This window comes from Pristiophorus japonicus, chromosome 8, assembly GCF_044704955.1.
Source record: "Pristiophorus japonicus isolate sPriJap1 chromosome 8, sPriJap1.hap1, whole genome shotgun sequence".
Lineage (NCBI taxonomy): Eukaryota > Metazoa > Chordata > Chondrichthyes > Pristiophoridae > Pristiophorus > Pristiophorus japonicus.
In genome coordinates this window covers 19,591,426-19,618,716 of record NC_091984.1, presented here as the reverse complement: position 1 = coordinate 19,618,716, position 27,291 = coordinate 19,591,426, and the positions used below count along the sequence as shown (strand labels likewise).

Here is a 27,291-nt window from a genome sequence, read left to right as displayed (position 1 = left end):
GTACCGCAGCATTTTGTAGTCTCTCTCCATTTAAGTAATAATTTGCTTTTTTATTCTTCCTATCAATGTGGGTAACCTCACATTTTCCCACATTATACTCTATCTGCCAAATTTTTGCCCACTCATTTAACCTATCTATATCCCTTTGCAGATTATTTGTGTCCTCCTCACAACTTGCTTTCCCACCTATCTTTGTATCATCAGCAAATTTGGCTACATTACAATCAGTCCCTTCATTCAAGTCATTAATATAGATTGTAAATAGTTGAGGTCCCAGCACTGATCCCTGTGGCACCCCACTAGTCACTGTTTGCCAACGTGAAAGTGACCCATTTATCCTGACTCTCTGTTTTCTGTTAGTTAGCCAATCCTCTATCAATGCTAATGGGGGAGGGTTCAGGGGTGTGGAAATTAATAAAGTTAAAGAGAAAGGAGAAGGCAATAGTGCAGGGTAGCGATAGTGCTAATGATAACCAGAGTGTAACAGGGAGGGACAGAGCATATAAACATAAGAGTGCATTAGAAAGTGGGGTCAGAGTAGGGAAAAATGGTAAAAAGATATATTTAAAAGCTCTTTATCTGAATGCACGCAGCATTCGTAACAAGATGGATGAGTTGACGGCACAAATAGAAATAAATGGGTATGATCTGATTGCCATTACAGAGACGTGGTTGCAAGATGGCCAAGGCTGGGAAATAAATATTCAGGGATATTTGACATTTCGGAAGGATAGACAGAAAGGAAAAGGAGGTGGGGTGTTCTGTTAATAAAGGATGAGATCAGTGCAGTAGTGAGAAATGATATTGGCTCAGAAGATCAAGATGTAGAATCAGTTTGGGTGGAGATAAGAAATAATAAGGGAAAGAAGTCACTGGTGGGAGTAGTCTACACTGTAGGACAGAGTATAAATCGAGATATAATGGAGGCTTGTAAGAAAGGTATTGCAATAATCACGGCCAATTTTAATCTTCATATAGATTAAACAAATTAAATTGGCAAAGGTAGCCTTGAGGAAGAGTTCGTAGAGTGCATTCGGGATGGTATCTTAGAATAATATGTTGTGGAACCAACCAGAGAGCAGGCTATTTTAGATCTGGTAATGTGTAATGAGATAGGATTAATTAATGATGCCGTAGCCCCTTGTGCAGTAACCTTTTATGTGGCATCTTATCGAATGCCTTCTGTAAATCCAAATACACCACATCCACTGGTTCCCCTTTATCAACCCTACTCGTTACAGCCTCAAAGAACTCTAGCAAATTTGTCAAACTCTGCTTGATTGTATTATGATTTTCTAATTATCCTGCTACTACTTCCTTAATGGACTCCAGCATTTTCTTAATGACAGATGTTTGGCCAACTGGTCTATAGTTTCCTGCTTTCTGTCTCTCTCCTTTCTTGAATAGGGGTGTTATATTTCCAGTTTTCCAATCTGCTGGGATCTCTCCAGAAGCCAGGGAATTTTGGTAGATTACAACCAATGCATCCACTATCTCTGCAGCCACTTCTTTTAAGACTCTCGTATGCAGACCATCAGGTCCAGGGGATTTGTCCATCTTTAGTCCCATTAGTTTGCCTAGTACTTGTTCTCTAGTGATAGTGATTGTTTTAAGTTCCTCCCTCCATATAGCCCCTTGATTATCCATTATTGGGATGTTTTAGTGTCATCTACCATGAAGATTGATACAAAATATTTGTTCAAAGTCTCTGCCATTATTAATTCCCCAGTCTCATCATCTAAGGGATCAACATTTACTTGAGCTACTCTCTTCTTTTTATATACCTGTAGAAATTCTTACTGTCTGTTTTTATATTTCTTGCTGATTTACTCTCATAATCTATCTTTGCTCTCTTTAGCATTCTTTTAGTCGTCCTTTGCTGGTTTCTAAAGATTTCCCAATCCTCTGGCCTACCACTAATCTTCACAACATTGTATGCCTTTGTTTTCAATTTGATACCATCCTTAACTTCCTTCGTTAGCCACGGATGGTTCTCTTAGAGTCTTTCTTTCTCACTGGTATATATCTTTGCTAATAGTTATGAAATATCTCCTTAAATGTCTGCCACTGCTTATCTACCATCTTACCCTTTAATCTATTTTTCCAATCCACACAGCCTTCAGTACTCAAGCTCTTGGCTGCAGAGAACAGTATCTATCCCCCGAACTATACTGGTGCTAGTTAAGTCTATGTAGTTTGGATCTAAGAGATGCATGTCTTTCTTTCCATGTAGATGATAATCAAACAAATCCACCAAGACCTCCAATCAATGAGGAAGATCTTGACGCTAAATTAGGAGACTTCAGCAGAGTCCAATCAGGAGGAGCAATTTCAGTTCCCATGGGAACACCCATTGTTGATTTTCCACCATGTAAAATCACAGACCTTCAAGCAACAATAGTTAAAGATAAAGTTAAGCTGGAATGGACAGCACCAGGAGAGGACTATGATCAAGGAACAGGTAACTGTTGCTGAATTCAAGTTACTTATAAGGAATCTTTCTTTCTAAGAGTGAACTGAACAGATAGTTGTTGAATTCTGCTGACCAGCGGAGATATCACACATTGAAGAAAAGCACCTACCCACAGGAAGAGAGGGACCAGGGAATATTGAAGGGCAAGAAGTGATTTGGTGAATTTAAGTATAGCATTGGCAGACAAACCAATGGCTATGCAAGCTTGAGTTCTGTTTCAATGAATTATTTATGGTGTATGATGGGAGCAATGCACATGGCAAAGTTTGACCAATAACAGTGAAATAATTGATTAATATTGGTGGTGTTGAGTAATAAATGTTGTTCAGGACACCTAGGGAAATTGATTGCCCTTCTTCAGATAGTACCACTGCATAATGTTATCCACCTGAACAGGCAGGATCTATCATTTGAAATATAACCTCTCTGTCAATGCAGCACAGCTTAAGTAGTGCACCGAAGTGTCAGCCTTGATCATATGCCCAAGACCTGAGATGGGACTTGAATTCACAAACCCCCACACACACACTCCCACATACACACTCTCTCACACACACACACATACACACACACACTCCCATATACACACACACACACTCCCTCAAACATACACACTCACACACACACCCACACACACACACTCCCACACACACACCCCCCCCACACACACACACTCCCACACACACTGTCCCTCCTCCCCACACACACACACTCCCACACACCCACACACTCTCCCACACACTCTCCCGCACACACACATACACACACTACCATACACACACACTCCCACATACACTCTCACACACACACTCACCTCTCCCCTCACACACACACTCCCACACACACACATACACACTACCATACACACACAAATCCCACACACACTCTCCCCCCACCCCACACACACACACTCACACACACACACTACCCCCTCCCCCCACACACACACTCCCACACACCCACACACTCTCCCACACACACACTCCCACACACACACATACACACACTACCACATACACACACACTACCATACACACACACTGACACACACTCCCACATACACTCTCACACACACACTCACCCCTCCCCCCCACACACACACTCCCACACACACACACACTACCACACACACACACATCCCACATACACACTCCCACACACACACACACACACTCCCACACATACACACCACACACACACACTCACACCAGACACACACTCCCACACACACACACTCCCACACACACCACATACACACCACACACCACACATACATACATACACCCAATAGAAAGTCCCACACACAAACTCACACACCCTTTTGTTGGAATGTGACCGTGGAAAATACTGAAGATGAACAGGTGAAAATTAAATGGGTGCACAAAAAATTTAAATTGACATCTGACATTGAGCATGTTGTTCTAATATACAACAACAACCTGCATTTATACAGTGCCTTTGATGTAGTAAAATGTCCCAAGGCACTTTACAGGAGCGATTATCAAACAATAAGAACATAAGAAATAGGAGCAGGAGTAGGCCATACGGCCCCTCGAGCCTGCTCTGCCATTTAATACGATCATGGCTGATCCGATCATGGACTCAGGTCCACTTCTCTGCTCGCTCCCCATAACCCCTTATTCCTTTATTGGTTAAGAAACTGTCTATATCTCTGTCTTAAATTTATTCATAGAAACATAGAAACATAGAAAATAGGTGCAGGAGTAGGCCATTCGGCCCTTCGAGCCTGCACCGCCATTCAATGAGTTCATGGCTGAACATGCAACTTCAGTACCCCATTCCTGCTTTCTCGCCATGCCCCTTGATCCCCCTAGTAGTAAGGACTACATCCAACTCCTTTTTGAATATATTTAGTGAATTGGCCTCAACAACTTTCTGTGGTAGAGAATTCCACAGGTTCACCACTCTCTGGGTGAAGAAGTTTCTCCTCATCTCGGTCCTAAATGGCTTACCCCTTAACCTTAGGCTGTGACCCCTGGTTCTGGACTTCCCCAACATTGGGAACATTCTTCCTGCATCTAACCTGTCTAAACCCATCAGAATTTTAAACGTTTCTATGAGATCCCCTCTCATTCTTCTGAACTCCAATGAATACAAGCCCAGTTGATCCAGTCTTTCTTGATATGTCAGTCCCGCCATCCTGGGAATCAGTCTGGTGAACCTTCGCTGCACTCCCTCAATAGCAAGAATGTCCTTCCTCAAGTTAGGAGACCAAAACTGTACACAATACTCCAGGTGTGGCCTCACCAAGGCCCTGTACAATTGTAGCAACACCTCCCTGCCCCTGTACTCAAATCCCCTCGCTATAAAGGCCAACATGCCATTTGCTTTCTTAACCGCCTGCTGTACCTGCATGCCAAACTTCAATGACTGATGTACCATGACACCCAGGTCTCGTTGCACCTCCCCTTTTCCTAATCTGTCACCATTCAGATAATAGTCTGTCTCTCTGTTTTTATCACCAAAGTGGATAACCTCACATTTATCCACATTATACTTCATCTGCCATGCATTTGCCCACTCACCTAACCTATCCAAGTCACACTGCAGCCTCATAGCATCCTCCTTGCAGCTCACACTGCCACCCAACTTAGTGTCATCCGCAAATTTGGTGATACTACATTTAATCCTCTCGTCCAAATCATTAATGTACAATGTAAACAGCTGGGGCCCCAGCACAGAACCTTGCGGTACCCCACTAGTCACTGCCTGCCATTCTGAAAAGTATCCATTTACTCCTACTCTTTTCTTCCTGTCTGCCAACCAGTTCTCAATCCATTTCAGCACACTATCCCCAACCCCATGTGCTTTAACTTTGCACATTAATCTCTTATGTGGGACCTTGTCGAAAGTCTTCTGAAAGTCCAAATATACCACATCAACTGGTTCTCCCTTGTCCACTCTACTGGAAACATCCTCAAAAAATTCCAGAAGATTTGTCAAGCATGATTTCCCTTTCACAAATCCATGCTGACTTGGACATATCATGTCACCTCTTTCCAAATGCGCTGCTATGACATCCTTAATAATTGATTCCATCATTTTACCCACTACTGAGGTCAGGCTGACCAGTCTATAATTCCCTGTTTTCTCTCTCCCTCCTTTGTTAAAAAGTGGGGTTACATTGGCTACCCTCCACTCGATAGGAACTGATCCAGAGTCAATGGAATGTTGGAAAATGACTGTCAATGCATCCGCTATTTCCAAGGCCACCTCCTTAAGTACTCTGGGATGCAGTCCATCAGGCCCTGGGGATTTATCGGCCTTCAATCCCATCAATTTCCCCAACACAATTTCGTGACTAATAAGGATTTCCCTCAGTTCCACCTTCTTACTAGACCCTCTGACCCCTTTTATATCCGGAAGGTTGTTTGTGTCCTCCTTAGTGAATACCGAAGCAAAGTACTTGTTCAATTGGTCTGCCATTTCTTTGTTCCCCGTTATGACTTCCCCTGATTCTGACTGCAGGGGACCTACGTTTGTCTTTACTAACCTTTTTCTCTTTACATAGCTATAGAAACTTTTGCAGTCCGTCTTAATGTTCCCTGCAAGCTTCCTCTCGTACTCTATTTTCCCTGCCCTAATCAAACCGTTTGTCCTCCTCTGCTGAGTTCTAAATTTCTCCCAGTCCCCAGGTTCACTGCTATTTCTGGCCAATTTGTATGCCACTTCCTTGGCTTTAATACTATCCCTGATTTCCCTTGATAACCACTGTGCCAGCGTCAATGTCCCAGCTTCCACAGCTCTCTGAGGCAGCGAATTCCACAGATTTACAACCCTCTGGGAGAAGAAATTCCTCCTCATCTCAGTTTTAAATGAGCAGCTCCTTATTCTAAGATAATGCCCTCTAGTTCTGGTCTCCCCTATCAGTGAAAACATCCTCTCTGCATCCACCTTGTCAAACCCCCTCATAATCTTATACGTTTCGATAAGATCACCTCTTATTCTTCTGAATTCCAATGAGTAGAGGCCCAACCTACTCAACCTCACCTCATAAATCAACCCCTCATCTCTGGAATCAACCTAGTGAACCTTCTCTGAACTGCCTCCAAAGCAAGTATATTCTTTCGCAAATATGGAAACCAAAACTGCACACAGTATTCCAGGTGTGGCCTCACCAATACCCTATACAACTGGAGCGAGACTTCCCTCCTTTTATAGTACATCCCCTTTGCAATAAAGGCCAAGATACCATTGGCCTTCCTGATCACTTGCTGTACCTGCATACTAACATTTTGTGTTTCATGTAACAGGACCCCCAGGTTCTGTTGTACTGCAGCACTTTGCAATTTTTCTCTATTTAAATAATAACTTGCTCTTTGATTTTTTTTTCTGCCAAAGTGCATAACCTCACACTTTCCAACATTATACTCCATCTGCCAAATTTTTGCCCACTCACTTAGCCTGCCTATGTCCTTTTGCAGGTTTTTTGTGTCCTCCTCACACATTGCTTTTCCTCCCATCTTTGTATAGTCAGCAAACTTGGCTACATTACACTCGGTTCCTTCATCCAAGTCGTTAATATAGATTGTAAATAGTTGGAGTCCCAGCATTGATCCCTGCGGCACCCCACTAGTTACTGGTTGCCAACCAGAGAATTAACCATTTATCCCGACTCTCTGTTTTCTGTTAGTTAGCCGATCCTCTCTACATGCTAATATATTACCCCCAACCCCATGAACTTTATCTTATGCAGTAACCTTTTATGTGGCACCTTGTCAAATGCCTTCTGGAAGTCCAAATATACCACATCCACTGGTTCCCCTTTATCCACCCTGTTCGTTACATCCTCAAAGAATTCCAGCAAATTTGTCAAACATGACTTTCCCTTCATAAATCCATGCTGACTCTGCCTGACTGAATTATGCTTTTCCAAATGTCCTGCTACTGCTTCTTTAATAATGGATTCCAACATTTTCCCAACCACAGATGTTAGGCTAACTAATAGGTCTATAGTTTCCCGCTTTTTGTCTGCCTCATTTTTTAAATAGGGGCATTATATTTACAGTTTTCCAATCTGCTGGGACCTCCTCAGAATCCAGGGATTTTGGTAAATTACAAACAATGCATTCACTATCCCTGCCACTACTTCTCTTAAGACCCTAAGATGCAACCCATCAGGTCCAGGGGATTTATCTGCCTTTAGTCCCATTATCTTACTGAGTACCATCTCCTTAGTGATTGTGATTGGGTTAAGTTCCTCCCCCCTCTATAGCCCCTTGACTATCCACTGTTGGAATATTTTTTGTGTCCTCTACCATAAAGACTGATACAAAATATTTGTTCAGAGTTTCTGCCATCTCCATGTTCCCCATTACTAATTCCCTGGTCTCGTCCTCTAAGGGACCAACATTTACTTTAGCCACTCTTTTCCTTTTTATGTACTTGTAGAAACTCTTGCTATCTGTTTTTATATTTCATGTAAATTACTTTCATAGTCTATCTTCCCTTTCTTGATCATTTTTTTAGTCATTCTTTTCTGGCTTTTAAAAGCTTCCCAGTCTTCTGTCCTCCCACTAGTTTTGGCCACTTAGTATGCCCTTGTTTTAAATTGGATACCAACTTTTATTTCTTGAGTTAGCCACAGATGGCTATCTTTTCTTTTACACCCTTTTCTCCGAACTGGAATATATTTTTCTTGAGAGTTGTGACATATCTCCTTAAATGTACGCCACTGTTCATCAACCGTCCTACACTTTAATTTATTTTCCCAGTCCATTTTAGCCAACTCTGCCCTCATAACTTTGTAGTCTCCTTCATTTAAGCTTAGTATGCTGGTTGGAGATCCAACTTTTTCACCCTCTATCTGAATTTGAAATTCAACCATTCACTCATTCCAAGGGGATCCTTTATGAGGAGATTGTTTATTAATCCTGTCTCATTGCACAGGACCAGATCTAAGATAGCTTGCCCCCTGGTTGGTTCCGTTTCATACTGCTCAAGGAACCCATCCCTATGCACTCTATGAACTCTTCCTCAAGGCTACCCAGACCAATGTGATTTGTCCAATCAATATGGAGGTTATTGCTGTTCCCTTTTTACAAGCCCCCACTATTTCTTGGTTTATACTCCGACCAACAGAGTTGCTACTGCCGATAGACTATGCCAACCAGTGACTTTTCTCCTTATTATTCCTTATCTCCACTCAAACTGTTTCAACATCCTGATCATTTGAGCCAATATCGTTTCTCACTATTGCAGTGATTCCATCCTTTATCAACAGAGCTACCCCACCTCCTTTTCCTTTCTGTCTGTCATTCCGAATTGTCACGTACCCCTGAATGCTTAGTTCCCAGTCTTGGTCACCTTGCAACCACATCTCTGTTATGGCTATCAGATCATATCCATTTGTAACTATTTGTGCCGACAGCTCATCTAATTTGTTACAAATGCTGCATGTGTTCAGATAAAGAGCTTTTAAATGTGATTTCTTACCATTTTCTCCTACTATGGTCCCAGTTTCTGATACACTCTTACGTTTATAGATTCTGTCCTTTCCTGTCACGCTCTGGTTTTTGTTTCCTCCAATGCTACCCTGTTCTATTGCCTTCACCTTGTTCTTTGAGCTTTAAGGTTTCTGCCACTGGAATCCTCCCCCCCCCCCCCCCCCCCCCCCCACTAATTAGTTTAAAGCTCTCTCTGCAGCCTAGTTATCCGGTTCGCTAGGACCCTAGCCCAGCACGTTCCAAGTGGAGTCCGTCCCAACGGAACAGCTCCATCTTAGCCCAGTACTGGTGCCCGTGCCCCAGAAACCAAAACCCATTTCTCCCAACCAGTCTTTGAGCCATGAGTTTAGCTCTCTGATCTTATTTAACCTATGTAAATTTGCTCATGGCTCGGCTAGTAATCCAGAGATTATTACCTTTGTGGTTCTGCTTTTTAATTTGGCCCCTAGCTGCTCATAATCCCTTAGTAGAACCTTCTTGTCTGTCCTATCTATGTTGTTGGTACCCATGTGGACCACGACAACTGGACCTACCACTTCCACTGCAAGTTCCTCTCCAGCCCTGGAGATCTTCTTTTAAGCCTGGCACTAGGCAGGCAACAAGACCTTCGGGACTCATGCTCATGGCTGCGGAAAACTGTATCTATTCCCCCGAATGATACTGTCCCCTACCACTACAACGTTTCTTTTTACTCGCCCCGCTTGAATGGCCTCCCATACCATGGTCTTGTGGTCAGTTTGCTCATTCTCCCTGCAGTCCCTTCTCTCGTCCACACAGCGAGTAAGAGCCTTGAACCTGTTGGACAAGAGCAAGGGCCAAGGCTCCTCCATCACTACCTCCTGGATCCCCATACCTTCCTGACTCATAGTCACACCTTCCTGTCCTTGACCGCTAGCCAAGTCTGAGTTAGTTAACCTCATTGATGGACCCCATTGAGGTCCACGGTGGCAGAAGTGGCCATTGTGGACCTCAATGGGGTCCATCAGCTCCCACATGTTGCAGCAGTGACACATCACCCGTCCTGCCATCTTAATGTATTTAATTCATTCATTAAGTTTCATTTTTAGTCCCACCAGTGCCTCAAAATTTTAACCCTTATTAAAACACACACTACTGCTATTTAGAAAACAGTTGATTAAATAATTAAGCAAGAAAAGCAACAAAGGAGAGAGAACTCACCAACCAATCACTTCCCTGCTTTCCTGTGACGTCTATTGTAGTCGCGCAGTTCCACTTTGTCGCAGTCACCAACCAGCTCGCGCTGCTCCCTGGAGTATCTAGCCGCCGCCACTGCTTTAGCTTAATAGAGAGAAAAAACACTCACCAATCAGCTACTTCTCTTGTGTTGACCTCATTTTTAAACTCTGACGTCCCTCTTGAATATTGCCTGTTGAGCCTTGACTTTTTAGCCTCCGCCTTATGTCGAAAGGGATCAAGGGGTATGGAGAGAAAGCAGGAAAGGGGTACTGAGGTGAATGATCAGCCATGATCTTATTGGTGGTGCAGGCTTGAAGGGCCGAATGGCTTACTCCTGCACCTATTTTCTATGTTAGCTCCTGCTGCTGCTCCACAGAGGTCCGCTGCCTCTGTGAAATATCACTTACCTATTTGTAATTTTTAAATTAATCTTCCCCTCTTCTCTGAGTTCCCACTCTTTCCAAATTCCCGAATAAACCACTGTTTAACTCCACTCCGTTTAAGACCTCTCTGTGCTGATCACTCTGTGCTCTGAACTGTTGACTTTTGTACCCTTAGGAGTTACACCCAATTTACAAGTGTTGACTCAGCACACCTTTTGAGGGGGAGTGTTTGCGAGTGCTGCTGGGGAGGAGTTAAACTAATATGGCAGGGGGATGGGAACCTATGCAGGGAGACAGAGGGAGGTAGAATGGGGGCAAAAGAAAAAGATAGAAAGAAGAAAAGTAAAAGTGGAGGGCAGAGAAACCTAAGTCAAAAAGCAAAAAGGGCCACATTACAGCAAAATTCTGAAGGGGCAAAGTGTGTCAGAAAGACAAGCCTGAAGGCTCTGTGCCTCAATGCAAGGAGTATTCAGAATAAGGTGGATGAATTAAATGCGCAGAAAACAGTTAACAGGTATGATGTAATTGGCATCACGGAGACATGGCTCCAGGGTGACCAAGGCTGGGAACTCAACATCCAGGGGTATTCAACATTTAGGAAGGATAGACAGAAAGGAAAAGGAGTCGGGGTGGCGTTGCTGGTTAAAGAGGAAATTAATGCAATAGTAAGGAAGGACATTAGCTTGGATGATGTGAAATCGTTATGGGTGGAGCTACAGAATACCAAAGGGCAGAAAACACTAGTGGGAGTTGTGTACAGACCACCAAAAAGTAGTAGTGGGGTTGGGGACAGCATCAAACAAGAAATAAGGGATGCGTGCAATAAAGGTACAGCAGTTATTATGGGTGACTTTAATCTACATATTGATTGGGCTAACCAAACTAGTAGCAATGCAGTAGAGGAGGATTTCCTGGAGTGTATTAGGGATGGTTTTCTAGACCAAGATGTCGAGGAACCAACTAGAGAGCTGGCCAACCTAGACTGGGTGATGTGTCATGAGAAAGGACTAATTAGCAATCTTGTTGTGCGAGACCCCTTGGGGAAGAGTGACCATAATATGGTAGAATTCTTTATTAAGATGGAGAGTGACACAGTTAATTCAGAAACTAGGGTCCTGAACTTAAGGAAAGGTAACTTCGATGGTATGAGGGGTGAATTGGCCAGAATAGACTGGCAAATGATACTTAAAAGGGTTGACGGTGGCTAGGCAATGGCAAACATTTAAAGATCACATGGATGAACTTCAACAATTGTACATCCCTGTCTGGTGTAAAAGTAAAACAGGGAAGGTGGCTCAACCATGGCTAACAAGGGAAATTAAGGATAGTGTTAAATCCAAGGAAGAGGCATAAAAATTGGCCAGAAAAAGCAGCAAAGCTGAGGACTGGGAGAAATTTAGAATTCAGCAGAGGAGGACAAGGGTTTAATTAAGAGGGGGAAAATAGAGTATGAGAGGAAGCTTGCAGGGAACATAAAAACTGACTGCAAAAGCTTCTATAGATATGTGAAGAGAAAAAGATTAGTGAAGACAAACGTAGGTCCCTTGCAGTCGGATTCAGGTGAATTTATAATGGGGCACAAAGAAATGGCAGACCGATTAAACAAATACTTTGGTTCTGTCTTCACGAAGGAAGACACAAATAACCTTCCGGAAGTACTAGGGGACCGAGGGTCTAGTGAGAAGGAGGAACTGAAGGAAATCCTTATTAGGTGGGAAATTGTGTTAGGGAAATTGATGGGATTGAAGGCCGATAAATCCCTGGGGCCTGATAGTCTGCATCCCAGAGTACTTAAGGAAGTGGCCCTAGAAATAGTGAATGCATTGGTGATCATTTTCCAACAGTCTATCGACTCTGGATCAGTTCCTATGAACTGAAGGGTAGCTAATGTAACACCACTGTTTAAAAAGGGAGGGAGAGAGAGAACGGGTAATTATAGACTAGTTAGCCTGACATCAGTAGTGGGGAAAATGTTGGGATCAATTATTAAGGATGAAATAGCAGCGCATCTGGAAAGCAGTGACAGGATCGGTCCAAGTCAGCATGGATTTATGAAAGGGAAATCTTGCTTGACAAATCTTCTGGAATTTTTTGAGGATGTAACTAGTAGAGTGGACAAGGGAGAACCAGTGGATGTGGTGTATTTGGACTTTCAAAAGCCTTTTGACAAGGTCCCAAACAAAAGATTGGTGTGCAAAATCAAAGCACATGGTATTGGGGGTTATGTACTGACATGGATAGAGAACTGGTTGGCGGGCAGGAAGCAGAGAGTCGGGATAAACGGGTCCTTTTGATAATGGCAGACAGTGACTAGTGGAATGCCGCAGGGCTCAGTGCTGGGATCCCAACTCTCTACAATATACATTAATAATTTAGATGAAGGAATTGAGTGTAATATCTCCAAGTTTGCAGATGACACTAAACTGGGTGGCAGTATGAGCTGTGAGGAGGACGCTAAGAGGCTGTAGGGTGACTTGGACAGGTTAGGTGAGTGGGCAAATTGAAACATAGAAACATAGAAAATAGGTGCAGGAGTAGGCCATTCGGTCCTTCGAGACTGCACCACCATTCATTAAGATCATGGCTGATCATTCACCTCAGTACCCCTTTCCTGCTTTCTCTCCATACCCCTTGATCCCTTTAGCCGTAAGGGCAATATCTAACTCCCTCTTGAATATATCCAATTAACTGTCCTCAACAACTCTCTGCGGCAGGTAATTCCACAGGTTAACAACTCTCTGAGTGAAGAAGTTTGAGTGAGCAAGAAGAATGTATGGCAGATGCAGTATAATGTGGATAAATGTGAGGTTATCCACTTTGGGAGCAAAAACACGAAGGCAGAATATTATCTGAATGGCGGCAGATTAGGAAAAGGGGAGGTGCAATGAGACCTGGGTGTCATGGTTCATCAGTCATTGAAAGTTGGCATGCAGGTACAGCAGGCGGTGAAGAAGGCAAATGGTATGTTGGCATTCATAGCTAGGGGATTTGAGTATAGGAGTAGGGAGGTCTTACTGCAGTGGTACAGGGCCTTGGTGAGGCCTCACCTAGAATATTGTGTTCAGTTTTGCTATTGAGGGAGTGCAGCGAAGGTTCACCAGACTGATTCCCGGGATGGCTGGACTGACATATGAGGAGAGACTGGATCAACTGGGTCTTTATACACTGGAGTTTGAAGGATGAGAGGGAATCTCATAGAAACATCTAAGATTCTGCCGGGACTGGACAAGTTAGATGCGGAAAGAATGTTCCCATTATTGGGGAAGTCCAGAACCAGGGGACACAGTCTTAGGATAAGGGGTAAGCCATTTAGAACTGAGATGAGGAGAAACTTCTTCACTCAGAGAGTTGTTAACCTGTGGAATTCCCTACCGCAGAGAGTTGTTGATGCCAGTTCATTGGCTATATTCAAGAGGGTGTTAGATATGGCCCTTACAGCTAAAGGGATCAAGGGGTATGGAGAGAAAGCAAGAAAGGGGTACTGAGGGAATGATCAGCCATGATCATATTGATTGGTGGTGCAGGCTCGAAGGGCCGAATGGCCTACTCCTGCACCTATTTTCTATGTTTCTATGTTTCTATGATCAACACCTATTCAAGACAAACGATTTCAGCTGACTGGCAGTTAAATATTTGACACCAATTCAAATAAGGAGCTATTAGGGCAGGTGACCAAAAGCCCGGTCAAAGAGGTCTGTTTTACGGAGCATCATAAAGGAGGAGAGAGAGGCGGAGAGGTGTACAGCAGCAGATATACGGATAACAGCAATGCCGCACTCGCCACCAAATTTGATATTTGTCCATTTGTGAGCTACATTTCAGTGCAATCTACAGTGGATTATTGCAGTCGGAAAAGGTTCAGCCACTTTTGTAGAATCACGGAATCTTACATAGAAGCATAGATACATAGAAAATAGAAGTGGTAGTAGGCCGTTCGGCCCTTCGAGTCTGCACCGCCATTCAATGTGTTCATGTCTGATCCTCTATCTCAACACCATATTCCTGCTTTCTCCCCATACCCCTTGATGCCTTTTGTTTCTAGAAATCTATCTATCTCCCTCTTAAATATATTCAGTGACTTGGCCTCCACAGCCTTCTGTGGTAGAGAATTCCACAGGTTACCACCCTCTGAGTGAAAAAAATTCTCCCCATCTCGGTCCTAAATTTCCTACCCTGTATCCTGAGACTGTGACCCCTTGTTCTAGACTTCCCAGCCAGAAACATCCTCCCACATCCAGTTTATCCAACCCAGTCAGAATTTTATTCATTTCAATGAGATTCCCTCTTTTCCTTCTAAACTCTAGTGAATACAGCCTAGTCAACCCAATCTTCCTCGTACGACAGTCCTGCCATCCCAGGAATCAGTCTGGTGAACCTTCGCTGCACTCCCTCTATGGCAAGTATATCCTTTCTTCGGTAAGGAGACCAAAACTGCACAAAATACTCCAGGTGCGGTCTCACCAAGGCCCTGTATAACTGTAGTAAGACATCCTTGCTCCTGTACTCAAATCCTCTTGCAGTGAAGGCCAACGTACCATTTGCCTTCCTAGCTGCTTGCTGCACCTGCATGTTTGCTCTCAATGACTGGTGTATAAGGACACCCAGGTCCCTCTGTACATCGACACTTCCCAAGCCATCACCATTTAAATAATACTTTGTCCTTATGTTTTTCCTATCAAAGTGGATAACTTCATATTTATCCACGTTACACTGCATCTACCATGTCTTTACCCACTCACTCAACCTATCTAAACTACATTGCAGCATCTTTGCATACTCCTCATAACTCACAATCCCACCTAGTTTTGTGTTGTCAGCAAACTTAGAAATATTACATTTGGTTCCTTCATCCAAATCATTTATATATATTGTGAATAGCTGGGGCCCAAGCACTGATCCCCGTGGTACCCCACTCGTCACTGCCTGCCACCCCGAAAAAGACCCGTTTATTCCTACTCTGTTTTTCCTGTCAGTTAACCAATTTTCAATCCATGCCAGTATATTAACCCCAGACCTATGTGCTTTAATTTTGCACACTAACCTCTTATGTGGGACTTTATCAAAGGCCTTCTGAAAATCCAAATACACTACATCCACTGGTTCTCCCTTATCAATTCTATCAGTTACATCCTCAAAAAACTCCAGTAGGTTTGTCAAACATGATTTTCCTTTCATAAATCCATGTTGACTTTGTCTAATCCCGTTGGTATTATCTAAGTGTGCCGTTATCACATCCTGTATAATTGACACTAGCATTTTCCCTACTACTGATGTTCGGCTAACCGGTCTGTAGTTCCCTGTTTTCTCCCTCCCTCCTTTTTTAAATAGTGGGGTTACATTTGCCACTCTCCAATCTGCAGGAGCTGTTCCATAATCTATAGAATTTTGGAAGATGCAGATCATCAGGCCCTGGGGATTTATCGGCCTTCAGTTCCATTAATTTCTCCAGCAGTATTTCTTACTAATAATCATTTCCTTTAACTCCTCTTGCTCACTGGACATTTGGTTCCCTAGCATTTCTGGGATGTTATTTGTGTCCTCTTCTGTGAAGACAATACTGAAGTATTTATTTAATTGTTCTGCCATTTCCTTGTTCCCCTTTATAAATTCTCCCGTTTCTGCCTGTAAAGGACCTACATTTGTCTTCACTAATCTTTTTCTTTTTACGTACTTGTGGACATTTTTGCAGTTGGTTTTTATGTTCCTTGCAAGTTTACTCTCATATTCTATTTTTCCCCTTTTAATCAATCTCTTGGTGCTTTTTTGCTGAATTCTAAACTGCTCACAATCCTAAGGCTTGCTACTTTTTCTGGCAACTTTGTATAACTCCTCTTTGAATCTAATATTATCCTTAATTTCTTTTGTTAGCCATGGTTGAGCCACTATTCCTTTTGTGTTTTTACGCCAGAAACGAATGTATAACTGTTGCAATTCATGCATTCGTTCCTTAAATGTTAACCATTGCCTATCCACCGTCATACCTTTTAATAAATCTTCCCAATCTATCATAGCCAATTCATTTGTCATACCTTCGTAGTTTCCTTTGTTTCGATTTAGGACCCTCATTTCGGATTGGACTACTTCACTTTCCACCTTAATAAAGAATTCAATCATGTTATGGTCATTCTTCCCTAAAGGACCCCACACAACAAGACTGTTAATTAACCCCTTCTCATTATACAATACCCAATCTAGGATAGCCTATTCCCTCGTAGGCTCCCCAACATACTGGTCTAAAAAACCATCTCGTACACACCCCAGGAATGAATCTGCCACAGTATTATTACTAATTTGATTTGGCCGTCTATATGTAGATTAAAGTCACCTACGATTACTGTAGTATCCTTGTTACATGCATCTCTAATTTCCTGTTTGATGCCGTCCCCTACACTACCACTACTGTTTGGAGGCCTATAGACAACTCCCACCAATGTTTTCTGCCCCCTGGTACTCCTTAGCTCCACCCAGATTGATTCTACATCTTGATTTTCTGAGCCAATATCCTTTCTCACTATTGCTCTGATTTCATCCTTTACTAACAACGCCACACCACTCCTTTTTCCTTTTTGCCTGTCCTTCCTAAATATCGAACATCCTTGGATATTCAGTTCTCAACCCTGGTCATCCTGCAACCATGTCTCCGTAATTGCAACTATATCGTATCCGTTTACATCTATTTGCGCTGTTAATTAGTCTACCTTATTACAGATGCTTCGTGCATTCAGATACAATGCTTTTAGAATTGCCTTTTTAACATTATTATATACAATAGCCCTATTTGTCTTATTGCTATTTTTTCTTACCTGGACCCTATTTGTTAATGCACTCTTTTGTTTGTATGCTCTGTCCTTTCCTGACATAATCTGGTTATCCTTACCACAATCACTTTCCTACATTGCTTCCTTTTCTTTTCTCTAGATTTCTCTCCACTGCAACCGTCCTCGCCCCTCTCCCCCCCCCCCCCCCCCCCCCCACCACCCGCTTATTTAAAGCCCTGTGTACCTCCCTAGTTATTCGGTTCGCTAGAACTCTGGTCCCAGCATAGTTCAGGTGTAGTCCGTCCCCACGGAACAGCTCTCTCTTTCCCGAATATTGGTGCAAGCGCTCCACGAATTGAAACCCACTTCTCCCACACCAACCTCTGAGCCACGCATTCATCTCAGTGATTCTATTGACCCTATGCCAATTTGCTCCTGGCTCAGGTAATAATGCAGAGATTATTACCTTTGTGGTTCTGCTTTTCAATTTGGTCCCTAGCTGTTCAAACTCTCTCAGCAGAACCTCTTTCTTAGTCCTACCTATGTCATTGGTATCTACGTGCACCACGACAACTGGATCTTCCCCTTCCCACTCCAAGTTCTTCTCCAGTCTGTCCTTTACCCTGGCACCGGGTAGGCAACACAGCCTTTGGGATGCACGCTCTCGGCTGCAGAGAACCCTATCTATCTCCCTAACTATACTGTCCCCTACTACAACACCTGCCTCTTTACTCTCCCCGCTTGAAAAGCTTTCTGCACCACGGTGCCTTGGTCAGTCTGCTCGTCCACCCCGCACTCGACACACTTGACCAATAGATTTGAGGTTCTTGCAACCCTTGTGGGCAAGTGCCGGGACTGAGGCTCCTGCAATATTACCTCCTGGATCCTCTTACCTGCTTCACTCGCAGTCACACCCTCCTGTCCCTGACCACGTGTCAATTTTAAAGTATTTAATCTAGAGGGGGTGGCAGCCTCCTGGAGCAAAAGGTCCAGGTAACTTTCTCCCTCTCTGATGCCTCGCAATGTCTGCAGCTTGGAGTCCAGCTCCTCAACTCGGAGCCGAAGTTCATCGAGCCGCAGATACTTACCACAGATGTAGTCGCCCTGGACCAAAACGACCAGAAGCTCCCAAGTATTGCAGCAGCAACACATCTCCTGTTCTCCCATTATTTTATTTAATTAATTAGTTTAGCGTTAATCAAGTATTTACTCTAGTTACTCTAGTTAGTTAAACAAATAAAAGTTCGTTTTTAGTATTCAGTTATATGCTATATGTTAATTTAAAGAAAAACTTAGCCCACAATCACTACCAATCACTTACCTGCCTTACCTGTGATGTCATACAGCAGAGTTCTCCTCACCCGGAGCCGTGCGATTTCCTGGGAGAGGCAAAAAAACAGATAAAAATCCTGGCCAATTGGGGAAAAAAAATCTGGGAAAATTCCTCTGCGACCCAACCAAGCGATCGAAACTAGTCCAGGAGATCACACTGGCCGTCTGCTGTGGTCTGCTGTGGCTTTTATCCTCACTCTCGGGCCTCGGTCTGCTCCCGATCTATGGAAAAAGTTAGGAAAAACAAGCTAAAGCAACACCTCCTGCCCCCACTTCACCGAACTCTCCCACTTACCAAACTCTGTTTTCCCACTCTGAGCTGCTGCACAGCACAGAAGGAGGCCATTCGGCCCATTGTGCCTGTGCTGGCTCTTTGAAAGAGCGATCCAATTAGTCCCACTCCTCTGCTCTTTCCCCATAGCACTGCAAAATGTTCCTTGCCAAGAATATACCTAATTCCCTGTTGAAAGTTACTATTGAATCTGCTGCCACCGTCCTTTCAAACAGTGCGTTCCAGATCACAACAACCTGCTGCATAATTTTTTTTTCTCATCACCCGCCCCATTCCCGGTTCTTTTGCCGATGATCTTAAATCTATGTCCTCTGGTTACCGACACAGAAACAGGCCATTCGGCCCATCATGTCCATGCCCCACATCAGCTTCCATCCATCTTTCTTCATCTAATCCCAACAACAAATCCTTATATTCTTTCTCCCTCGTATGGTTATCTAGCTTCCCATTAAATGCATCGATGCTATTCGCCACAACACCTTGTGGTAGCGAGTGCCACATTCTAACCATTCTTTGGGTGAAGAAGTTTCTCCTCAATTCGCCATTGGATTTATCACTGACTATCTTATATCTTTGGCCCCTGCTTCTGGTCTCGCCTGTAGGTGGAAACATCCTCCCTATGTCTATCCTATCAAACTCTTGCAAACTCTTAAAGACCTATATCAGGTCTCCCCTCAGTTATTTCTCCCCGTAATCTTCTGTGTTCTGAGAAGAACAATACCAGCTTCTCTAGTCTCTTCATATAACTGAAGTCCCTCATCCCTGAGACCATCCTGGTAAATCTCGTCTGCACCCATTCCAAAGCCTTGACATCCTTCCTAAAGTGTGGTGCCCAGAATTGGACACAATAATCCAGATGGGGCCAAACCAGTGTTTTATAAAGGTTCATCATAACTTCCTAGCTTTTGTACTCTATGCCTCTATTTATAAAGCCAAAGAGCCTTTTTCAATCATATGTGAATGCGTTAATTTATTTCCAATTTTTTATGTCTCCTTTTCTTAGTCTCTCGCTATGAGATGAGAATGAGTGACAGGCTGCTACAGCTGCGGGACAATTTCTCAAAAGCTACGCTGGTTAATTTGACCAACTTGATTCCACAACCATATGGCTCCAGGGAAACAGTTATAATTGTTTTTGAGAATACAGAACTGAACAATGGAATAACTGTCTACTTCGCTCTCTATGCGTACGATAAAGGCAATCAGTCTTCTGAAATGTCTAATGTGGCCAAGGTTTCTTTCTTTGTGCCTTTGATCGAGCACCTAAAAGACAATAATATAGCGAAGATTGTTTGCAGTGTGGTGGTTGTCACAATGACTGTGTGTTTGGTCTCTGGGATCACTGCTTACATTATGCACATAAAAAGCATGAAGAGAATTTCTGTCGGTGCGTAACGTCCTCGCAGTAGGAATGAACAGGTAGCATGTAGTTAATGAGGCTAATAATCCAAACACTTCATCAGATTACACTTTATGCACAAAAAGGCCCCGAACTTGGTGGAAGCAAAGTTCCGCCCAAATACCACTCAAAGAACCGCTGAGATCCTGACGGTACTTTGGGCGGGAGTTTCATGAAAAAGTCCTGGAAAGACTGCCCGGCGGCCCAAAAAAAAAAGGACTTACGCCCTGAATCTGGGTGGCAGCGGGCGTGAACTCCCGCTCTCGGCAGCAAATCAATCCTCGGCAGAGTACCGCAGGGAGGGGGAAGAACAGATAAAAGTAAAAATTTCCAAAAAATAAAAAACAAAAGACTAGAAAATCTTCAGGGACCCCATCCATCTGAATCGCTGGAAAAAAAATTTAAGAAAAGAAGTGTACTCTCCTTTTTTTTTGCAGGTCTTCATACTTACCATTGAGGTTAGACCTGCCTCCACGTGTCAGTCCTGCCCCCTGCTGCAGTGGACTCCCGCCCGGACCAAGCTGGCAGCTAGGTGGGTGGCAGGACACTTACGCGCATTGCACGCCAGCGGACGTCAGCGGGCGGTACCCAGCGGTCTTCCCTCCCCGCCAGCGGGAGGCCTCCACCAAACTCGCTCGGTGGGGAGACCGCCCAGAAAACTCGGCGGCAGTGGATAGTAAGTCCACCAAGTTCAGCCCCATTGACTTGGTGGGCGGGCGGGTGAGGGAGGGGGGTGAAAATCCACAGGAATTCTCCAGCATTTACCACATTTTTCCGGGTTTCCACGGCTGTTCCACCAAAGTTACGGCGGGCAATCGGGAGAACCACTGTGGAAATTTATCCCCTAAATACCTGCTTATCCTCTTGGGGACGGTAGAAAGGCTGCACGGTTTTAGCTGGTTAAACACCAGTAGTACCCCGGACGCACTCCAGGGTACCTAAACTTTGGCTCTCACCAGCCTACGTCTAAGTTCCCTGGATCTGGGTCATTTTGTGTATTCTTACTGGGAAAGAATCTGTATTTTTGACTAATTTTGATGTTATTTCTGTTGCTCTACACTAAAATAAAAAATATTTTCCACAATGATACTATTATTTTCTTTGTGTGGCTAATACCATCATTCAGAAGTTCGTAAAGAGGGTCCTTGGAACTGTGTTAATACTTGGAGTGGGTTCCTTACATAGAAAAGTCTGAAAAACAGAATTTTACACAATTAATGTTTCATACTTGTCAACATCAACACAATAATTTACATTTAAATGGCACTTTTAATGTAAAAAAATATACCAACAAGGTTCACAAATGGAACTAAACATGGAAAAGGAGGCCGAGCCGTGTATGCACAGATTCGATGGCCGAAAGCCTGGTCAAAGAGATGGATTTTATGAAGGCTTTTAAAGGAGGAACAGAGAAGTGGAGCAGCAAAGGGGTTTAGGGCGAGAGACCCAGAGAGTGGAGCCAAGGCGACTGAAGACTCTGCCATCAATAGTTAAGTGAAGTGACAGGAAAACTATCAAAAAGTCCAGAGTCTGGGACCAAAGATATAACAGAAGATGTGAGGCTGGAGAAGGGGGATAGGATGTGGAGAGATTTGAAGATGCAATTTGGAGGGGAGAGGTGGTGCGGGGGAGGGAAACATGGAGTCAATATAGAACAGTGAGGATGGGAGTAATGGGTGAACGGGATTTAGCACAGAATACAGATAGGGCCATTGTGGATCTATTGGAGCTTGTGGAGGATGGGTAGCGAGAAAGGAAGCCATTGGAATAATTGAGCCGCGAGGTAACAATGACATCAAGTTACATCGAGTGTACAACTGAGAAACAGGCCGGCCATTCAGCCCGATTGGTCTATGCTGGCATTGACGGGGAGCTACAGAGAATGCCCCTGCAGTACGCACCAGAGCTTGTCTCACGATTTGTCAAGGTCCGCTGCATGCTAGACAACGTCGCCATCATGAGGTTGCCACCTTTCTTTCTAGCTACCCACCCTCCACAAACTCCAACTGATTCACAATAGCCCTACCTGTATTCTGTGCTAAATCCCGTTCAACCTCTTGCCACCAGATATATGGTGCAGAGCTGAGGAGGAAGAGGAAGTGGAGGAGGAGGAAGAGAAAGAGGATGTAGAGGAGGAGGAAGGGAGGAGGAAGAGGAGGATGAAAGGGAGGAGGAGGAAAGGGAGAAGGAAGAGGAGGAGGGGAAGAGGAGCAGGAAAGGAGGAAGAGGAGGAGGAGGAGGAGGAGGAGGAAGAATTATTGAGGAAGAAGAGGAGGAGGAGGATGAAGAGGAGGAGGAAGAGGAGATGAAGAGGAGGAAGGGAGGATGAAGAGGTGGAGGAGGGAGGGAGGGAGGAGGAGGAAGAGGAGGAGGATATCCGTGGCATAACTAAGATCGCTTATTTCCATCTCTGTAACATCGCCCGACTCTGTCCCTGCCACAGCTCATCTGCTGCTGAAACCCTCATCCATGCCTTTGTTACCTCTAGACTTGACTATTCCAACCCACTCCTGACTGGCCTGCCACATTCTACCTACGTAAATGTGAGGCCATCCAAAACTTGGCTGCCCATGTCCTAACTCTCACCAACCCCCCCTCACCCATCACCCCTGTGCTCGCCGACTTACATTGGCTCCCGGTTAAGCAACATCTCTATTTCAAAATTATCATCTTTGTTTACAAATCCCTCCATGGCCTCGACCCTCTCTATCTCTGGTGGTACAAGAAGGAAGAGAGGAAGGGAGGAGGAGGAAGAGGAGGAGGAAGAAGGGAGGAGGAAGAAGGAGGAAGACGAGGAAGAGGAAGATGATGAGGTAGAGGAAGAGGAAGAGGAGGAGGAGAAGGTGTGAGGAGGAAGGGAGGAGAAGGAGGAGGATGAGGATGAAGAGGAGGCGGAAGGGATGAGGAAGAGGAGGTAGAAGAGGAGGAGGAAAAGGAGGAGGAGAAAGAGGAGCAGGCAGAAGAGGAGGGGGAAGGGAGGAGGAGGAAGAGGTGGCGGAGGAAGGGAGGAAGTGGAAGAGGAGGAGGTGGAAGAGGAGGAGGAGGAGGAGGAAGAGGAGGAGGAGGAAGAGGAGGCGGAGGATGAGGAGGAAGGGAGGTGGTAACCAACGCAGCCCCTTTCTGGCCGGGCTGACCATGATCGACTCATCCAACTGCGATACCAGTGAACGCAACTCCAATTCCACATTCAGCAAACCTTACCTTCCCTCTGTTATTGACCATTACAGCATCCTCTTGGCCACAATACTACAATAAAAGCCACCACAAAACAAACATTGCAAACTAAATTCATAAATAAAACCATCCAAAATGATGTACAAAAGTCAACGAATCACTCTTGTGAATTCCCTTGGTGCCTGTTTCCGTGTGCCTTTGCCTGACCTAGTGCTCCTACGCAGTGCTCCCTCAGTGGCTGCAGCATGGCTGGTGAAAGGCTGCTGACTTTAAGCGAGCGAGACTGCAGATGGCCTTGGAGGGCAATCTCGAGCAGCTTTGGGCCTAGAATGCCTGGCTTCAGATTGCACCATCTCGGCATTGGTGGGGGGGGGGAGGATAGCAGGTTCTTGCTCCACTTATTCACTGCTACTTCCCTGGGGCAGTTCCTCAGCAATCCTGGTAATCTGTTGGGAGGACAGTTTGCTGGACGTCTGTGACACCCTGCAAGCCCCTTTCAACACTGGTGTTCACAGCCACGCTGGCAGCAGTCTGAGCTTGCAGGATAGATATCTGAGCTTCCACTGCAGCACCCAGACGTTGGGTGGCTTCTGCTTGTACTGCAATGGAAGCTGAAACTTCGGCCATCAGATGCTGCATCATGGTTGGGTCCACAAATACGCTAATGGAGTTGACCATCACTTCCATGTTGCAAACGATGGGCTCCAAGCTCTGCGCAAAGCCCTGTGCAAGGTTGGTTCCAGACTCCTCCATGCTCCTTGACATTGCACGCACGTTTCTGGCAGCCCTGCCAATGCACCAAGCATTTCATTGTGCATTCCCATCAGCCTTCTTTTGTAGGCCGCCCCATTGAAGTCCTCATCTGAGTCCTCTTCAGCAGAACTCGTGTCTGACCGTGCCATCCAGCAAGCTGCCACCCGCACCTCCCTTTCCCCCAGCCCTGGATGCAGTCCACTCATGCCCGGTGACTCACCACGTTCAGTTCCTGCGTCTAACTTAACCTTTAAAGTAGGCAGAGTGTCAGTGTCTGAGCTGGTGGCTGTGAGTGTGAAATCGAATGACGGTGCTGTGTCTTCTTCCTCACTGCCTTCTTCCTCTTCCAGTTCTTGCTCCTCCACCACTGCCTGGCCAGGGTGCAGTTCTTGGTGATCTGAAAGGAGAAAGGTTGTGGGGAAGGGTTGTGGTGAGGAGAGGGTCGGAAAGTAAGAGGTGCATGCTTACACCAACTGCAGCTTGTAAATCCGAAGAGATTGTGGTATGAGGGGGAAGTGGGATGTGAGAATTAGATATCACACTACCATCACCTTCGATTGTTTCAGCCCTGCCGCTGGACAAGGGCTCAGTGATGACTGCTTCAATAATCTCTAACACCGTCTCCTCCATGGGGCTGAGGAGATGCCGGCACGCCTGTGTCCCTGTGGGTAGCCCCTGCTGCCTCCGGTTATGAGCTGGCGTGTCCTGCAAAAGAGCGAGAGGTGTGTCAGTGAGTGTGGTGCAATGTGTTTGGGTGATATGCCTGTCATGGTTAAATAGCTGGCAGTGTGTGAAAGCTGTGAGGTGTGGGTGTGAGGCTTGCAGCAGTGTGAGGTGAGGGTGAAGCTATGAATGTGAGGTATGAATCGTGCTTGATAGAAATTGCTGGTAGCTCAGCGATGGGGGTGCGGTGCATTGAGCAGTGTGTGAGGCTCGTGAATCGGTTGTAAGGATATAGCTTTTGAAGATGAATTCACTGACCTTGACCACTCGTGTGAGGTCATTACACTTCTTGCGGCTCTGTATCTAGGTCCTAGGGGCTACACCGCTGGCATTCACCGTGATGGCTATCTTCTCCCATTGCCTTCTCACAGTTTGTAATGGGGGGCTTCCTGGCCCCTTGTGGATAGTGGACCTGTCTCCTCCTATCCACCTGCTGCACCAAGCCCTCCAGTGCTGCGACCAAGAACCTTGGAGCATGCTCTCTGCCCTTTTGTGCCTTTAATCAGTGTTCCTCTTGCTCAGAATGTCTTCCCCAGCAACATCCAGCACCTGCTCCAGCCAGAATGCACCTCCCCTTTAAGAGGTGCAGGCTGGCTTTAAGAAGTGCAGGCTAGCTTTAAGTCTTGCTTGCCTTGCACAAACTTGGATCCCCTGCTGAGGCCTGAAGCCAGTCAACAGTGCATTAAATGCTGGGCTGCATGCTACTATCATTTAAATTAGCAGGAAGTTTACATCCTGTCTGCATCAGAAGGAATGGGCATGGGTTAATTGTGTATCATGATCCCTGCACTCATTTTTGGGTCTTGTCCAATCTAGGCCTAATTCTGCAGTAGTAGCAAAATGTACGAAGTCGGGCTAGGAGTACATTGGACCCTCATTAACGGTTAGTAAAATGTGCAGAGGGAAGAGATACGAGGGGAAGGCTTTAAATTATATCCATGGTTTCTTGAATAGAGGGAACAATAAAGAAGAAACAGTTGGCGTTGCACAGACATATTGAGAGGGATTACCTAATGAAAGTCATTTTGCGAGGAGATAGTAGATGAGTGTATTCACATATTAACCAGACATAGGTAGAACGCATTGGACATAATAGCATCATGTGAGAGGATGTGATTAATCCTCTATGACGCTCCTCGGGACTTTGACCTAGGCTTGCTGCAACTAGAGTAAGCAGTTAAGATGAGACACTTGCAACCTCCAGATGAGTCCTCTGTGTGTGAGTTTGAAAGTTTAAAACATAAAATGTTTTTGCACTTTCTGTTTGAGGGACTCACTCCAAATCGCTTCTGAAAGATGGTATCAGCCACACAAAGAAAACAATGCTATGATTGCAGAAAACATTTTTTTTATTAGTGTAGACCAAAATTAGGCAACAATGCAGATTCAGAGCCAAGTAGAAAGAATGCGAGCCCCTCAGTGACAGGTCTATCCCACCAGATTCCACTCATGAGCCAAGTTGGCTGGTCAATCATTAACTGTGCCTTGACGTACTGTGGATCAGTCTGGCTCAGGTATCAGATTGTCAAGACTGCGGTCTCCAGTTGACTTGTTCAACACTTCCATTACCAGTGAGAACAACCCAAAGAGACCCAATTACTCTCCAATACCGCTATCTTCCAACAGTGACTGCACTTCAAAAATACTTCATGGGCTGTAAAGTGCTTTGGGACATCCTGAGGTGGTGGAAGGCGATATATAACTGCACGTTCTGCCTTCGTTCCTTCCTACCTCCCACAAGAGGATAATCAAATAGTTAGGAGGTGAATTCTCCTGATTGTCTGCTGTAAGTTTGGTAGAAGTCCCAGGAAACCCCGGAAATATGGTGTAAATGCTGTTTACACCATTTTTCTGGAACTTCCATGAGTGTCTCGCTAGGCATTACAGCAGACTCTTCATTGACTCGGTGAGTACTACATCTCTTGAACATTTACTGGAGGTGGCCCTTTGTGTTACAGCCTTTGCAATATAGTCTTTGTAGCGGCACTGGTGAGCCCTGTGATTTCCTCCACAGCGCCAGCATGCGGTTGGCCGGTTGGCCCATGTGGCGGACTCAGGGTTGCGGGACTCAGGGTTCTGTTCTCTCTTCCCTGCTTGCAGCAGCCTTGCCTCTAAAAGGCACCAGCCGGTTCACAGTACTTGCCGGGTTTGAGTCCTTGGGGTGAGACATCCGCTTGGAATCACAGGCCGAGACCATGAACGCCTGGCTCATGTTAATTGCCTTCTGCAGGGTGACCATGGTATCCACAGAGAGCAGCTTGTGGAGAAGGCCCTTGTGGCCGATTCCAATAACGAAGCTGTCCCACGGTGACGTGGTCGTAAATATCACACGGTGCAGCC

The 27,291-nt window shown here is 44.9% G+C and overlaps 1 protein-coding gene across 1 annotated transcript in view; it reads left to right on the top strand.

Annotated features, from left to right (window-relative positions):
* Positions 1–20,297, top strand: part of LOC139269110 (calcium-activated chloride channel regulator 1-like) — a 129,744-nt gene extending 109,447 nt beyond the window's left edge. Inside the window, exons 13-14 of the mRNA XM_070888214.1 lie at positions 2,234–2,461; positions 19,906–20,297. Coding sequence (XP_070744315.1) covers positions 2,234–2,461; positions 19,906–20,297 — 620 coding nt within the window. The remainder of the gene's footprint in view (positions 1–2,233; positions 2,462–19,905) is intronic.
* The last annotated feature ends 6,994 nt before the right edge of the window (positions 20,298–27,291 follow it).